Source organism: Rhinopithecus bieti, unplaced genomic scaffold (assembly GCF_001698545.2).
Source record: "Rhinopithecus bieti isolate Rb0 unplaced genomic scaffold, ASM169854v2 scaffold_26871, whole genome shotgun sequence".
Taxonomy (NCBI): Eukaryota; Metazoa; Chordata; class Mammalia; order Primates; family Cercopithecidae; genus Rhinopithecus; species Rhinopithecus bieti.
This window is the reverse complement of record NW_016812402.1, coordinates 43,121-61,353: the sequence shown is the minus strand read 5'-3', so window position 1 is coordinate 61,353 and position 18,233 is coordinate 43,121. Positions and strand designations below refer to the sequence as shown.

Here is an 18,233-nt window from a genome sequence, read left to right as displayed (position 1 = left end):
ATTTTTCAGTAATTTCAATTAGAATTCTTATGGAAAGATAAAAGGTTTTCTTCTAATTTGTTATAAAGCAAAGATAATGAACTTTTTTTCTCTTGATAGATACAGATTAATAGATTCAAAAGAAATTAAGATCCAAACAAATGAAAAGCAATTTTACTTTTATTATTTTTTGAGGAAGAAATACATTATTACCATAGCTAGCATACTATGAATACATTGCATTATTCTTTACAATTTATAAAAGTTGTCCATGTATATTATCTCATTTAAAAGTAAGGAAAACGATATTAAATAAGTATAGTGTTTAGTACAGTATTATAATATCAATATGTCTAATGAAAGAGCATATACAGGGTAGGGATAGAGAAAGTGAGGAAAGATAAAGTCACTACAAACATGGAATTAATATACAGAACCATTGCTTCAAGGGGAAATACAGGGTCAGGTTCCTGTGAGCCTGTGATCACATTTTTGTCAGCCAATCAATATATAACTATGTGTTTTTTTAAAGACATACTTCATTTAATAGAAGTCATTGATTCATTATCATTGAACTCATGGCTAGCAGTACTATAACTCATGCCTGAATGAAGCTTCTCTAACATACATATATTTTCTCTGTAGGACACATCACAACCTTCTTGTTAGGAACACTAGACAGCATTTTAGCACTACACTTGGCCATTTTGAAAGAGCAAATCACCAACAAAACGCACCAAAATGTGAAAAACGAAGCTAAATGGATTGCATAAAGGACACTTTCAAAGAGAGAGTTGAGCTAAAACAAGGCAGGACATCACTTTGACCTCAGCTGGAAATGTGCACGTCAGGAGACTTAACATTTTTCACGTGTCCCCAAATGACCAGGAAAACACAAGTATTGATTTGGGGATTAACAATTAAATTTTAGCAAGTAGGCAAATTTGGAAATATAAAATCAGTGAATAATGAAGACTGACTGAATATTGAAAGTCTTTAAAATGTTTGTTACTAACTTTTAGGGTAGGGATAGAGAAGGTGAGCAAAGAGGAAAAAGTGGGAAAGATGGGGGAAATGACCAAGAGATAGTTAAGAAGAGAAATGTAAGGAGGGAAATAGACAGGTAAGAGGAGAAAGAGCCAAAACTCAAAAGTAAACTTATGTAGAGATAGTAAAAGCTAGAAATAAGACACAAAACTCAGATTTTAGGTGAGTATATGGGTCAGCCATAAGCTCTGCTCATATTTTGTTCTTCTCAAGAGCCATTACCAGATGAAGTTACCAACTGAGGTCAGTCCCAGATTTTGAGTTGTTCTGTCAGTAAGTCAGTTTTGAAAAACACATGGTACTCTTATTTTTCACAATTTCAGGAGGTTTTTTCCAATAATATTTATTTTTTCTGTGATGTGCTGAAATGCACATTGTGCTGGAATTTTAGATTTTGGAAACATAACTATAGGTTTTTCTTAGTTTACAAGTATTCCTTCAGTGTCCCTTTATCATTTAAAAGTTGTCAGAAGCTGTATGTGGTTCTCCCTTAGTTCTTTGGGATATATGAGGCTAACTCATTTTACAATGGCAAAAGTTTCACAACCAGCTTTAACTTCATTTTTCTAGCTTTTATTCAGGGAAAACCCAGGTTTTTTGCTTTTAATTGGATGATAGTGATTGGTACCATTTATGAAGGCACTTTTGTGAAGGTGCTTTATATACATTTTCCTTTTCAATACTCAAAACAACCCTTAAGATAGAGAATATCATTCCCATTTTACAGATGAGGACATTGAGAATCAAAGTGTAAGGAACATGCCTAAGGGCATATAGCTAGTAAGTGGTAGAATTAGCCCTCAGGCTCAGATCTGTCTTAACTCCAAAGCCCATGCTCTTTTCACTGTATAGCCGCAGCGTAAATGAAAGTCTCTGTTAATTAAATAACAAATAGGTTATTGTTACTTTATAATCTCAAATTCTGTTTCCTGAATTTACCACTTACTTATTAAGCTTAGTGTCTTTCCTTTGTGTGTTAACAGAATTTTAACACCGTTATCTTTAATATCTTTTTCAGAATCCTCAGTTTAATAATACATCTACGTATGTCATCTATGCTCACTTGCTACGACAGATAGCTACCTTAGTGGAAGCTGACCATCATTTCCTAGTTCACTGGTTTAAAAAGTAAATCATTCTATGATATTAAGAACTTTTATAGTCTCACAGTTTTAAGTTTGGTATTAGTAATTTTACAATAAAATATATTTAAATATTTTCAGGTCTTTAGAAATGGTGCTTATATTCACAATGCTTCAAAAGCCAATTATAAAATCTACTTTAGTACTACATAAAGGATAATTAAAATCTGTTTTAATGTAAGTAACCAATTTGCTTGCATAAGCTGTTGAGAATTTGTCTACTGCCTTCACTTTTTATATAGCATATTCCTATTATTGGTTTTTTATATATCTCAAAGATGGTGACTGGATTTGCTCGGACACTAATATTTTAATGTATGTCTTTTTATTTTCTGTCTGTAAAGTCATAAATCTCACCATTATTTAAATGACACTTTCTCCTTACCTAAAAATGTCATTGTAAAATATAGGTTAGCCATCAATATCAATTTGTAAAAGCATACTTTTTTCACAGAAGTATACCCACATGAACAGTGACTTCTCCATGACTGATTAAAGTAGAAAGGCAAAATATTTCCCAAAGAAATTTTAAATACAGTAAATTATCATTATTCATAGTAGTTATATTCTATAAAGTCACCACAAACATGGAATTAATAAATACAGAACCATTGCTTCAAGGGGAAATACAGGGTCAGGTTCCTGTGAGCCTCTGATCACATTTTTGTCAGCCAATCAATATATAACTTTGCTTTATGTGTGTTTTTTTAAAGACATACTTCATTTAATAGAAGTCATTGATTCATTATCATTGAATTCATGGCTAGCAGTACTATAACTCATGCCTAAATGAAGCTTTTCTAACATACATATATTTTCTCTGTAGGGCACATCACAACCTTCTTGTTAGGAACACTAGACAGCATTTTAGCACTACACTTGGCCATTTTGAAATAGCAGATCACCAACAAAATGTGAAAAACATGAAGCTAAATGGATTGCATAAAGGACACTTGCAAAGAGAGAGTATTGAGCTAAAACAAGGCAGAACATAACTTTGACCTCAGCTGGGAATGTGCACGTCAGGAGACTTAACATTTTTCACATGTCCCCAAATGATCATGAAAACACAAATTTTCACATGTCCCCAAATGACCATGAAAACACAATTAAATTTTAGTAAGTAGACAAATTTGGAAATATAGAATCTGTGAAAAATGAAGACTGACTGAATATTGAAAGTCTTTAAAATGTTTGTTACTATCTTTGTAGTAATTTTGGTGTTTATTTCTCATTTAACTAAGACAGTATTCAAGGTAAGATTTTGTATCTTTTCAAATGTTTGGCAATTTAAGAAATAGAATTTGGGGGAATAGTCTAAAATTTTGTGGCTTAGGATGTAGTTCAATATCTAACAGATAATTTTGAAAATAGAAAATGTAAATTTTGATTGCCATTATTTTGTAATCTTTACCAGATTGTCCCAGAAGAGGTTCAAACAATTGGTAGAGAGATTGCTGCAATTTATTTCTTTACGCCTGTTTCCTGCAAAGCCTGAAGAATTTCCACCTATAACAAAGTGTTCCTGGTGGATTCCATCAGCTGCTAAAGTGTTGGCTTTACTTAGTAGGTTTTTATTATTCTATCATTTTTTTACTTTTCTTTTGTTACATATTAGGGATATTTCTTAAGGATTTCAAAGGACTATAGAGGCATTCTTAAATTTTAAACCACTTCTTTGAAGGAAAGAGTTGTAATTTATTTTCTACTTCGATAGTAGATTTCGTAATTTGTAAGCATGAAAAAAGCTTTATGCCTTTTAGTGGGCAGTGTTCTGTATTATGGCAATTAAGTGCGTATGAGCTAGGAACCCTAGGAGAGAACACACAGAAATAAGAGTAAATGGCCATCTGCCTATTCCCTTTAATACTATCATAATCCTCACCACAAGTTTTTTTTTTTTTAAGCAAGAAACTATTGGCTGCATTTTAGCCACAATTTTTAAATTACCCTTTTCATTTGGAGCTGCATTTATTTAAAATAGAAGTTTCTAGGTCAAGGCTATCTTGTAGATATTAAAAGGATGTTTTTATTATTAGAATGAATCTTGTGCATGTTGGGAAAAGTCTTTATGTTAGAATTTATCTTTTCAGATACTGCAAACAATTTAGTTCACCTTCCCCTTATTCCTTATACTGATTTCTATAATTCTACATTGGATCACATTGATCTTATGGAAGAATATCATACTTGGCAAAACTTTGGAAATTCTCACAGGTATGAACAAAAGTTCCTTTGATTGTCCACCTAAATGAAATACTATTCAAAAGAATGACTAGATTTTAAGTTTATATAAAGTTTACACATACCTTTATATATAAATGTATAAATATAGTTCAGATAGCCTTGAAATATCATTATATTTGTTAAAGTATTTTCTTTTTCTGCTACCTTTTGAATTTATATACATGTTAATTTGGTTTTGGTTTGGTTAATAGCATCTTTTCAAGAAGGGAGAGGTTCTGTCTTAGTATGCAGTCTCTTATCTCTTACTATTCTATGCACAGGGGTCAACAAAACTTTTTCTGTAAAGAACTAGATGGTGAATATTTTCAACACTATAAGTTATACAGATTCTATTTTGCTATTTTAGCACAAAAGTAGCCTTAGACAGGATGTAAATGAATAGATATGTGTGTATCCCAAATGACTTCATTTACAGAAACAAGTTGTAGGCCATATTTGTCTCAGGCCCATGGTTTGTAGATGCCTGATCTAATATATTGATCACACACAGACACACACACACATTCATTTCTCTTTTCTTCTGTAAGAAAAAGTGGTTGTCCATTAGGTGCAATATAAAAAGAGTAGATGTTATAGAGAAAGGGCCTCACCACAGCTTATTTATTATAATAAATAAATTTGTAAAACAGTCACCAAATTATTTAATACACTACACTTTATATTCACACTTCTAGTTTGGATTAAACTAGCAAGATTGTTCCAAACATAATTTATCCTTAGGTCATGAGATGTTCAGGAGATTGCATTTAATTGTAGAGGAATCTGAGTAAAGAGATACGGTGTGGATATAAGTAACCTCAAAACCCCAGATTAGTTTGTAAATTGGTTAAACTTTCCAGGGACCCTCTTTATCAGAATTGACCTGAAACATAAAATGACCTTCTGGACACATCTCAGTTCACATCTGAACATTCAGAACTGAATAAGATAAGAATTTAAGTTCTGGGACCTTAGTCCCAGATGGATATTTTATTGGCAAAGTTTATTTTACAAAGATACTTTTTCCTTCCATTTTAATATAATTGTAACGTGTTGTAGATACAATCACAAAACAATACCAAGAATTATTATGCATATTTCAGTGACAACATCTTTTAATGTAGACCTTCCTCTAACCACTGTGCCACAACACTGGTGTACCAAGAATGAGTTACATTAGGGTTTTAATCCTAGGATCCCATCAACCCTTGGGTAGCCAGCCTGAACCTAGAGGGGAACAGGAGCCCTATGGGAAGTGACCTCTGGCCATGAGCAGCCTCATCTGTTCATTTCAGTGTGTCATTCACAAAGTACCATTTCTCTTGTGCATGACAAGGGAAAGGTTGAGAACCCCTGTCCTAAAGTACATAATAAAACTAATATATATCTTACTGAATTCATTGCATTTTCTTTTTATTTCCAATTTTTTGCTAGCATTAATAATTCAAAATAATTATACACCAGTACTGAAGAACTCTTAACTTTTGTTAACAATTTCGTCCCATGGTAAAAGCCATCTCACTTTCAGTTTACACTAAGGCTACATCCATTTTCCTCATAATGCCTTTTTTTCTCAGTGGTCACAGTTGTACCGCTTGACTATGTTCAGGTGGATTCCAGCTATAACGGATGGATTCATTGTAGTCACTTTGAATGGCAGTCTAACTCCTGAAGTGTCATCGCTGCCATACTCATTCTTTCTAAATGCATTTATCTCTGTGTAGTTTGTGGCTTTTGTGCGTAGCATAGAATGTTCTAGCCCAGGAGGGGTTATTTTCATAACCTTTGATTATAATGTGTAATTACAAATACGTACCATTTCCTGTTACCACACCACTAAAATATAATACTCAATGCAACATACATTTCTGATTTCTTTTTATTGGTCTTAAATATATTACTTTACTTTTTACATATTGTAGTTATTGTTAGATTTTTTCATTTCTGGAACTCACACATCAGAACTCTCCATATAATGATGGATTCTTATATTAATATTGAGCACCTGGGTTTTCTGTACTACTTTACCAGCACTTCTCCCTCCTGGTTCTGGTGTTGGTCCTGTTGTTCGCAGGTGATGATATACAATGAAATTATTTGTATAGATAATGTAAGTGGTTAGCACACATTTCAGAACCTTTGATGTAGCTTCTGCAGAGAATAAAGGCGTTGCACATCTAGCAATGATACATTCTTCACATGGCTGTGAGAATTAAAAGAAATGATACACATAAAATCATTTTGTATATGGTAAAACATAATCCAAAAGTAATGTTTTATGTTGCTACAAGGGGTACCTTAGATTCCCTTAGTATAATTTTGCTAAAAATACACCATTTTGCTTTTTCTTTTTTTCACTTGTTGAGCAGGTTTTCCTTCTGTCAGTACCCATTCGTTATTTCTATAGCTGCAAAAAAAATCATTATTCAAAGAGACTCAGAGCAACAGATGATAAACATCGCAAGGGTAAGTCAGCTATAAAAACATATTTATGCTGACTATAATCACTATAGTAAATAATTTAATAAATAATTTAAATGTCTTGTGAATTGTTCTAGCATAATCAGGAATGTTAAAAAGCAAAATTCGTGTTATACTCACCCAAAAAGTGCTTAAAAACCATTTACAATTTGGGAGACAAGTTAACTCTCATCTCTTCTGATCAGCTTCTCATTGTATTATAAATATAGTAGGAAGAGTAAATGCTTCTCACAGATTCAAATTACTGAGAGCTTGTTGGACCTCATTTTGCAGATACCATACCACCAACCTTAGATAACCAGCAGAGCACTGAGAACTGCGGTGAGGCAGAGTGTCATTAGGCAAACCACTCAAACTACTGAAACATTTTCTAGGTTTTATGAAAATCAGAAACAACCAAAAAATTAGAAATGCAACAAAAAGTGTGTCTTGGAGAACTGAGAAATATGCCCAAAGAAGGTGAAAGATGTTTTATTGGTTCTTAGGAAACCAAAATACATGGAGACCCAAAGAGGCTGGGGATAGCAATCAGACTGAGTTTAGGCAAATTATAGAGCAGTATGAAGTTATCTCTCAGTCTGTCCTTACCACTCCCTATCCCTTGTGTTTCATCTCAGCACAATAATGCACTTTATCTAATAAATATCAGATTCAGTGAGGTTTTCTTGTTAGAGCTGTAAACTATATGTTTAAGTGCTTATGTATTTCAAACATCTGCTTGTGTTACATGATTGCTCACAATTTTAAAAGAGGGAAGCTTGGCTGTGGTCTTCTTAATTGAAAAAGAAATATAGGGTAGAAAGAAATGATTTCCATCTTGTTCAAGAGTACATAAAAAGAATCCTAAAGCATAAATTGTAATACTTCAAAATGCTGTAAAAAATAAGAATGTTTATTCTTCAGTAATTCAGTTCCTAGAAGGTGAGTATTTCTTTCTATCACAGAGAAGGACAAAAGATTTGAGTAACTGGTGACATCCCAAAGTCATCTTATACTGAATATGGGAATATTAGAAGAAATTTTATTGCCTATGCCCATCAAGGGAATTCCAAAGCCACACTACCCCCCTGAAGAATGAGTTTAAACAGGTATATTCAGCACCAGAATTGTTACTTGATCTTGGGTAGATATTGGCTCAATGATTAGCTGTATAGCTACTCATTCTGACATTTTCTGTTAGTTGTACTCGTACAATGTCATGTGCCTTTTTAGTATTTTCTCACCTTGGTCTATGATTTTTTTATATTTGTAAGAAAAAATCTGCAGTGCTTTTATACATAACAGAATGAGCTAGTTTGGATTAAACTAGCAAGACTAAACAGTTTTTTCTGTGTCACTCACAGGATATCAAATATCTTTTGTGGAATTTTCTTCTACTTTAAATAAGGAGAATGGCAGGTGTAGACTCTGTGACAGGCAAAGTTTTCTACAGAGCATGCAAAAGAATGAGTAGACACTTGACATTGAGAGCTGAGTGGCATTATCAGTTTTCTATGGGTGTTTCCCAACATTTTAACTTGTAAATTGCCATATCACTTGGAATTAATGACTGGTGACTATTTTGACACAAGGACAATCTTACAAAGTGTAAGATTGAGCTTACATGGTACAATCTAAATATACAAAAGTGGTTTCCTAACCTAAAATAAGTTCCTCAGTCACACTGTCAAGAATTGTATCATTGTTGGGATATTTTTTCATTTGGAGCATTTTCTAGTAAATATGAATTCCTGATGAGAGGATTAGCTACTAACCTTATTTGCTGTTAGCATCCTAGCATAAATGTGTTTATTATTTATAATAAATAAATAATGTGACAGCTGCCCAGGAGCTAGACTGGGAACAGAAGATAGGAAAAGGTAGGAAAAAACGGTCTGTAACACAGGACACTATCCTAGGAATACAGACTTCTTTGATAAGTGGGGACACAGAGAAATAAAAGGCTGTTAATAGCATTTAGCATTGTATATGGGAGAAATGGAGAAGGCTCCAAAATAGTGTTTTATTATAGTAATATTCAACATCATAAGTAGCCTTAAATTGTAGATTTGTGATACTAAAATGGTATCTATTAAAGCAAATTGCTGCATGTATTTAAAATGTCTGAAATGTTTATCTTTAATCTGCACAATAGTTTTCATTGTTGCCAAAAAAAGGTACAGTCTAATAAAGACTATTTAGATAAATATATAAGCATGTGAATTTTATATGATAAATGACATATATTTCTTATAGATATTTTAAATATATTGTTTTCACCTATTCCGTGCTTATATTTTGAAAAATGGTACAAAAGAATTTTGAGTCACTCATATCTCTATCACCCAAGCAAAGCCATTAACATTTTAGTAAATTTTCTTTTGATATTTGTTCTGTATTATCTTTAAAAGCCAACAGAGTTGAAATAGTATTGTAAACACAATTTTATTTCCTACTTTCTTCAGGTGTACCTTCCTTGTACTATTTACGTAGTTTTTATGACCATCAGTTTTTTCATTAGTTGGATATGTACTTAAGATATTTCTAAAGTTTTGTTTTTATAGATAGTGCTGTGATGAACATGGAACTGTATAAAATATGTTCCAAGTTAGAATTCTCAGTGGAAGGATTATTGGGATAAAGCATATGAATATTGTTATGGTCTTTGATACCTGTTGACAAGTCACTTTTGTAGACTAATTGTACCTTTAGAGAAAATTCAATATCTAAAAAACCCTAAGTCCAGGTTTATCATCAGAAATATATACCTTGTTTTGAATGTTCCATTTTATATTTGTATTTATTAAACAGAAAACTTTGCTATTTAAGAGATGAGACATATGAAAACTGTGATGCAACATTTTTTATTATAGAAGGTGAATTATTTTTGGTCCTCCACTTTGGATCCCCTTTGGTTATCATTGTTACAATGTGAAATCATAATAAGCCATTTTCACAAATAAAACTGTGTATAATTGATTTTTATAGAATTGTTTATATAAGAAATGGCATAGCTAATTGTTATTTTACTAAAGTCTTTAAATGTTTTAAACTTAATTATAGTCTATGTAAAAGCAAAAATGTTTACTTTCTTATTTAATTAGCAAAGTCTGGTGGATAAAGTATCTCGAAGACAGAGACCTGATATGAATATGTTATTTCTAAATATGAAAGTAAGACGGACACATCTGGTTAGCGATTCACTTGATGAGGTATAATTTATTCCAAAATGATATTAATTAAAGCTTAAAATTCTATAGTATGATTTATTATAAAATCTTAGTAAACTTTTATTTCTGTATTCCAATAAGTGTGATTCCTTAAATTCTTTTAAAGATCTTGTTGCATACCAAGCTTCCTTAAATTTTGACACCATAGTTAAAATCAGATCTGTATTCATAATTGTCTTATATTCATGTTTGTATGTTTATTAATAGTTTGTTAATTCCCTAGAAAATGATTTGATGTAGAACACTTAAATGAGTAATTCATGTTTCTTCGTATATAACCTAGATTCCAGACCCACCTTTGTTACTTGTTATGTGTGTAACAAGTCATTTAACTTCTCCAGGTCTCAGACTACACACCTATAAAATTAGAGGTCTGACCTACAGGGTATATTGGGCCTATACAGGCTCTAACATACTTTTATTGCATTTTCATGTATTATCATAAAAAATGCTTCAGCTCGATCTTAATATGGTTATTAGAAGATAATGGCTGATTCAGCTATGTTATTTATTTATTTATTTATTTATTTATTTTTGCAGCACATTTTATTTTGTCACCCAGGCTGGAATGTGGTACAATCAAAGCTCACTGCCACCTAAAACTCCTGGTCTCAGGGTCTCAAGCCATCCTCCTACCTCAGCCTTCCCAAGTAGTTGGGATTGCCAGCTCAAGCAACCACACCCAGCCCTAGCCATGTGATTTTTTAAAGTTTAGCATTGAAGGGGAGTTTTTTTAAAAAGAAATGAATTATCTTATAGTGTGCTAAATTAAAAATTTGAAGGCAGTAGATACCAGGAGGCAGTACTTTGGGCAAAGTACCTGACCTCTCTAATTCTGTTTGCTGATCTATAAAACATAGTAAACACCTAGCTCACACAGTGTCTGGCAGATTTAATGGATAAGTGGATGGATGGAGATTTGTAGCATTGCAAATAAGTTAAAGACTGCCTAACACATTTCCCAGAATTAAAAATGTTAATTCTCTTTTCACTGCTCTTTGTTCTCCTCTACTGTATAATATCTTCAAATAGCTAACCCGGAAAAGAGCAGACTTGAAAAAGAAGTTAAAAGTTACATTTGTAGGGGAAGCTGGTTTGGATATGGGTGGTTTGACTAAAGAATGGTTCCTTCTTCTAATTCGCCAAATTTTTCATCCAGATTATGGTAAGTAATCTAATTTTCATAAACCATGTTTCTTCATAATTGTTAGAGTCAAGTAGTCACCCTTATTTTTAAACTATTCTATGATTTTACAGACTTTTGTCAATCATAAATGTTGAATAATTGTTTCAGGACTGTTATTTACATTTTAAAACTTGTTTGAATTGATGATTAGTTGATTCTCTTACTGGGAATCCTACACAAAATGTATCAAGATTAAAAGTAAACATTTATGAGGAGACATCCATATCTTTTCTGAATAAGTCAAATGCATGAAAATTTAATTTGTCATTGAAATAAAAAACATTTGAAATTAAAACACAAAACTGTAGTTTGCTGTATANGGATGTAATTTGAAATTTGCTTTCCAATCTTGGCCATTCTACATTACACTCTGTACTAAATAATCAGGATAACCACAAAATATTGCCAAAGGTTCATGCCCTTTTAGGGGAAAAAAGCATTCAGAATACAATTAATGACTGAAGATTATTTACTCCATGGACTTTATTCTAAGAGGCACTGGTTTTCAGTTCCTGTGTTAGTTTGCCTAGAATGGAGCCTCTAGTTTCATCCATGTTGCTGCAAAGGACATTATCTTTTGTTTTGTTTTGTTTTTTTAATGGCTGCATAGTATTCCATGGTACATATGCACCACATTTTCTTTATCCAGTCTTTGCTATTGTGAATAGTGCTGCAATGAACAATGAACATATGCATGCATGTGTCTTTATGACAGAATAATTGATATTCCTTTGGGCACATACCCAATAATGGCATTGCTGGGTTGAATGACAGTTCTGTTTTAAGTTATTTAAGAAACCTCCAAACTGCTTTCCACAATGGCTAAAATAATTTACATTCCCACCAGCAGTGTATAAGCATTCCCTTTTCTCTGCAACCTTGTCAGCATCTACTATTTTTTGACTTTTTAATATAACAATAGCCATTCTGACCGCTGTGAGATGGTATCTCATTGTGGTTTTGATTTGCATTTGTCTTATGATTAGTAATGTTGAGCATGTTTTCATATGCTTATTGGCTGCATGTTGTCTTCCTTTGAAAAGTGTCTGTTCTTGTCCTTTGCCCACTTTTTAATGGAATTACCATTCTTATTTAACAAAAATCTAGTGAATCTTCAGTGGTGGACCTTATAAGATGAATGGAAACTCCTCTTTCAGCTGAAGTGTTGTCCTTGTCTTTTGAGGCATACCATTATTGTGTCAAACTGAAACGTTGTATGTCTTTGATAGTCAGCTTTATTTAATACATGTGAGATTACACTGGGAAACTAGAGTTGTTCTAGATTCGTGCTGAAGCCATGTTAGCTCACATATTCTTGAAATAATAATAATTATTGGGAAAGTTTACAAGTAATGTCACCTTTGTATTAAAACAGATTGCTCAGATTACTCTTTTAAAATTGGAAATGATTTTAATATAAAATATTCTGAAAAATTAACTTCTGTTAAGCAAATAAATCTATAATCTAAAAAATTCTCTTGAATTTTTTCATTTTAGGACTTTAATTGTAGATTTTGTTTAGAAATTTCTTAATTATATATGTAAATATTTATTTTGTATTTTAAATATGATCTTGATGATGACATAAATACTATTCAAGAAATAGCCATTGGGCACTTGCCATGTGTGACTATGTGGAGAATACAAATATGTATAAGGCACAACCTCTGCCTTGAAGAACGAAATGCCTCAGATATGAAGTGCAATATGATAACTAGCACATAACTTCTACAAGATATTTGAGAAACTCACTGAATACATAATGACTTTTGGCTTTACAGAGGAAGTCATCATTCAATTGTGTCTTTAATAGTTGAAGCTGGCACACGTCACATGTAAAGGGAACAACTTGAAAGCATGGAGAAAGGCATAAAACGTATCTAACGAATCAGCAAAACAGGCTGTTGACTAAAGCATGGGAAGAAATGAAAACTGGTAGGTAGCCTGGGTAGAAGACTAGAGCTTTATTTTACAGTCTCTAGGTTCTAGAACTTAAATGGGCAACAAAGTTATTTCCCAGGGAAATATCATGATCTAAATAGTGTTAAAGCACATGAGTTTAATAGGATAAAATAAGCTAGTAATGAGATAAAAAGTAACTTTACCAGGGTGGGGGCAGTGGAAAGGCAAAGAACAGATTCTAGCTTTAAAATGAAAGGAAGAACTAAGAGCACTCAGGGAATGTTCAATGTATGGGGCAGGAGAAAGAAATGATTATAATCAAAGTATGTCTATTCAAGTTAGCTTTAGAAATTATAAGTTATTTGGGAAAAGGAGTAAGTTGATAAGCATTAATGCCTTAACACTGCTAAAAAGTAATTTAAATCCATCATCACCATCATATACAAAAAGCATGAGATTAAGAAAAAGAAGAGGATTAGTATTAGAGGTACTTCTGGTACTACTTATAGTATCCTCCAACACCCTAGAAAAGAAAGAAAACTACACAAACCAGATATCCCAACTTAGTGATTTTCCTAAAAATAAAAAACACATTTCACATTTAAATAAAAATGAACATTAGACAATATACTACTACAAAGTAACAAGGTTCTAAAAGAGACTACAAAGCACTTATATCACCTAGAAAAGTAAAAAGTTGTTAGAAATGAATTACTAGTTAGTATGTCTCAAAAACTAGTAAGAGAACTTTTAATCAAAATCTCTTCAAGGCCATGAAGATTTTTCTATGACAATAACTTCAAATGGAGTAAATCTCCTGATTCCAAATGTATTATTATTAGCAGTATTAGCAGTAACCTTTAGATTTAAAATAAAATTAGATCCAGAAATTTACCAGTTAGTAGAAGTTTCATTCTTTGAGATTTTAAAGTTCAAATCAGCCATTCCTCCTACAGGTACTCTGTCACTCCCTGTAGTAAAATGTAGCAACTTCTTTTGAAGATCAAGAGGAAATCCAAGCACGACATCCCAAAAGTATCTAGAGAATACCAAAGGAAATTAACATCAAATGTCTTGACAAAAATCCTATAATAAAGTAATATAAAGGAAGCTCTAAGGAAAGGGCTTTCCTTAAGAATATATAATATCCTGAATTTCTGTAAAATTAAGGAATGGTGAGCTTCTATATATGTATTAGACTTTTGACTAACATTATAAAATAATATTTTTATAAAAGTATGTAAGTTCAGCAGTGGATAGTACAGGAACCATTTTTCTCCCGTATAACTTTCAAATCTTATTTTTCAACATAGTGCTATTAAACTGTTATTTATAAGGATAGCATCCATGAAATTCTAGGAGCAAAGTCATTTTTTTAAAAGTAAAATCTCTACACTTTTGTAGAAACTTGTTTATAGAATTTTCTCCCAAAGGGAGTGATTTCATATTAAAATTCTCATAGACTTTCCAGAGATAAAATAAGACTGTGGGCTCTCTAATATTTGGACTAACTTAATCGATTCACAGATTGTAAGTTATGCAAATAAATGAATCACACTGTCTGCTGTTCCCTCTCCACATCCCCACTATCAGAAGTATCAAGAGCTTACTTTATAGTTAAGTCCGTCTTTGCATAGCCATCATACTGAGTACTTCTCTGCAGAGCATGCATATCCAGGTCAGGACTTCCACAGACCAAAATTTCAACCTCTTCTGGACGAAGCAGCTGCCAATAATTATTTATCAAAAACAATAATTAAAGAGTGATGGTTTTAAATGAAATTGGAACTATTTTCACTGGATCAAATCACAAAAGTCATGATTTCTCATAGCAAATCAAACCATTTTTGTTGAAGAAAAATCTTCTCTGGGTATATTTTTCCTACCAAAGCAAACTATTTTTTGCTTCTGAAGTTTATAGATCTTGTAAAATAGTAATTAGCAGTTTGCCAGAAAAACAAGCAAATGACTTTGCACAAATCCAAATTACTCTTCTCCAAAACCCAGCATGAAGCTTCAACATCTACTGATCCGCCTAATATCCCATATCTATTACCCTTCTCCAAAACCCAGCATGAAGCTCCAACATCTACTGAGCCACCTAATATCCCATATCCTAGTATCTCCTTCCAATATCCCATAACACCTCCTGTGTGCACTGTAGAGTTTGCGTACTTGGTTATAGTCTGTCTTATGTCTCTTGTTTTTTTCAACTTTCAGGTGGGCTAGTCTACCACCTATAGAGATTAAAGCTCTAAAATAGAGACCATGCTATGCTAATTCTTATTTTCCCTCTGTCCACTCCCACAATTACCAGAGTGTCATAAACAAAACTTAACTAGAGCTCAATAAAGTGTTTCTCTTTCAAAGGTATTTTGACAACAAACATATTACAAAGGTTTCTCTAAAACCAGCTGGCAATAATGTAAGCCACTTGCTTTTGCCCCAAAACAACTTCTATAGTCTGTTTCTCTCTCCCATGAAAATAATTCAAATGAAAGACCTTACTCCAATCCCTCATAAGAAAACTAAGGGAGATACAAATGGCATGTTGAAGTGTGTGCTGGGTAGCTGGGGTGACTGAAAGGTATCCTATGATACTTCTGACATGGTATTCTAAATAGTAGCTGACCCATATTCACATGGCTAAGACAAGTCAGACCAAACTGAGTCCACCATAACTCTGGAGGTAAACTACTTGCTAAGGGTAAAAGGCAACGCAGAGTTGCTCAGGGAGCCCTGAGGTAGCAGGAAGCAGCTATACATATGTTCCTTAATCATTAAGAAGTTGTAGCTTTTGCCCTGGAGCTACATGTTAACTGTGTTGTGTACCTTGTCCTTCAGTATTAAGATCCTGAGTCCATGGATCCCTTCATCCACTCTACTTGGAGAAAGTTTGTAAAGTTCTAAAAGACTTAGTAGAAGGGGAGAGAAAATGAACTGACTGGGGTGTTTTCCCCTCTAAAGAATGAAGGCTGAAATGAGATAATTATTTTGTTTTAGTTCTACTTTTAAAAGCAGAAAATATTTTCTACTTCAAAAGCTTACCTACTAAAATATTTATTATTTGTTAACATGATAGTATTACAGAACCTTACTGAAAGCTTGATTTAAAGTTGTAAACTCACCATTAGGGCATTTGAAGCACACACACTATGAAATCCATAATAAAATGCAGCAAACTGCTTATAGATGGATTTGTTCAGAAGGAAGTCAGTATAAAGCTGTACATATTCTGAAAAGCAATTTTACATCTCTTAAATCGTAAAAGTAAATGGCAAATACTAATTCATTTTAATTAAAATGGTATTAACTTACCTTTCCTATTCTGATTGGTAACTGAAATTTTATCACCACCGGGCTTTAAATTATAGGACTTGATTATTCCAAATTCTTCTTGAAAACCTGACGGGAGATACCATCACACACATTAATATGGTTGATGCAATAACATACTTTGGTGAACAGGTTTATAAAATTTAAAATAACAGTTTTCCCCTTCCTTCTAAACACATAAACTATAAAAGGCTAAGCACTTGTAATATTTGTATTAAGAACAAGGGATAATAAAAGAATTATGGGGTTAAAAAATAGTGCCTTAACTTAACCCTGCCTAATACAGTTCAATACTTTAATGAAGTCCACAAAACTGTGTGGCCATCTAGATAATACACGGGTCCCTGGAGCTCTGCAGATCACTGTAATTTCCATTTCTCAAATATTGGAAAAGGAGTGGAAATGAGAGAGTTTTGGTCTAACTCATTAGTTTCTACTCCTAACTTCTAATGTTGAAGTTACAGGATAGGCTTATTTTAGAAACTAAAAGCTCTGAGAAAGTAACCAACTCAAGGGGATATGTAATTGCCTAGAGAGTATCCTGAACCCTTAGTGAATTAAGCACTTTGACTGCTCATCTACATGTCTACTTTATCAGGTTAAGGTCCTTTAAGATAGCGGATTGTATGTATTGGTTAATCCTTGTTCATCTTTTCTAACAGTGAGTATTTAATAACAAATTGTGCTGTTCATATATGAAATATATGATTAACAGATAACTATTTGCCCTTAATAGTACCTGAAATGTTGAATAGAAATCTTCTTCAACATTGCCTTCGTGTGATAAGAGTTCACTTAATCCATGGGCCAACTCCTATAAAAGAAATCTGTTAATGACTTTTCAATCAAATAGCATTAGCTAGGATAATTAAGTGGCTTTCCTATAGCTCATGCATATGTATATATAAAGATCATATTTGACATGCATTTTCCAGGGCAAAAAATGCTTAATGATTTCTACCATCCAGAAGCTAATCATTATAGGTCATAGATGGGGAAACTATCCAGTTCAAACTACAGGGGCATAACTCGGGTCTATTCTTAAGCAGCAAGCTAAGCATACCTCTAATGTAGTGTCCGTCATAATTCACTGCTATCTGCTACATTACTGTTTATGAATTTGTAGTATTTCTCACTTTCAATTTATATTCCTATGAAAATCTGCTAATGTTTTAGGATTCATATTTTAAACATAAAACATACAATTCCTTCATGTTCATGCATGTACAGTGCCCTCCCCTCCCAAGAAAAGTTAAGTACACTGAACGAAACATTTTCTGGTTGGCCGGGCGCAGTGGCTCATGCCTGTAATCCCGGCACTTTGGGATGCCTATGTGGGCAGATGACAAGGTCAGAAGTTCAAGACCAGCCTGGCCAACATGGTGAAACCCTGTCTCTACTAAAAGACAAAAAAAAAAAAAAAGCCACGTGTGGTGGCTCGCACCTGTAATCCCAACTACTTGGGAGACTGAGGCAAGAGAATTGCTTGGACCTGGGAGGCGGAGGTTGCAGTGAGCCGAGATTGTTCCACTTCACTCCAACCTGGACAACAAAGCAAGACTCTGTCTTGGTGGGGGGGGGGAAAAGAACATTTTCTGGCTGGGTGCAGTGGCTCATGCCTGTAATCCCAGCACTTTGGGAGGCTCAGGTAGGCGGATCACTTGAGGCCATGAGTTCAAGACCAGCCTGGCCAACATGGCAAAACCCCGTCTCTGCTAAAAAAAA

The 18,233-nt window shown here is 33.2% G+C and overlaps 1 protein-coding gene across 1 annotated transcript in view; it reads left to right on the top strand.

Moving 5' to 3' along the window:
* HECTD2 (HECT domain E3 ubiquitin protein ligase 2) overlaps positions 1 to 18,233 on the top strand; it is a 95,467-nt gene that overhangs the window by 60,620 nt on the left and 16,614 nt on the right. The window contains 6 exon segments of the mRNA XM_017896331.1: positions 2,045 to 2,154; positions 3,586 to 3,734; positions 4,262 to 4,385; positions 6,764 to 6,860; positions 9,959 to 10,066; positions 11,117 to 11,249. Coding sequence (XP_017751820.1) covers positions 2,045 to 2,154; positions 3,586 to 3,734; positions 4,262 to 4,385; positions 6,764 to 6,860; positions 9,959 to 10,066; positions 11,117 to 11,249 — 721 coding nt within the window.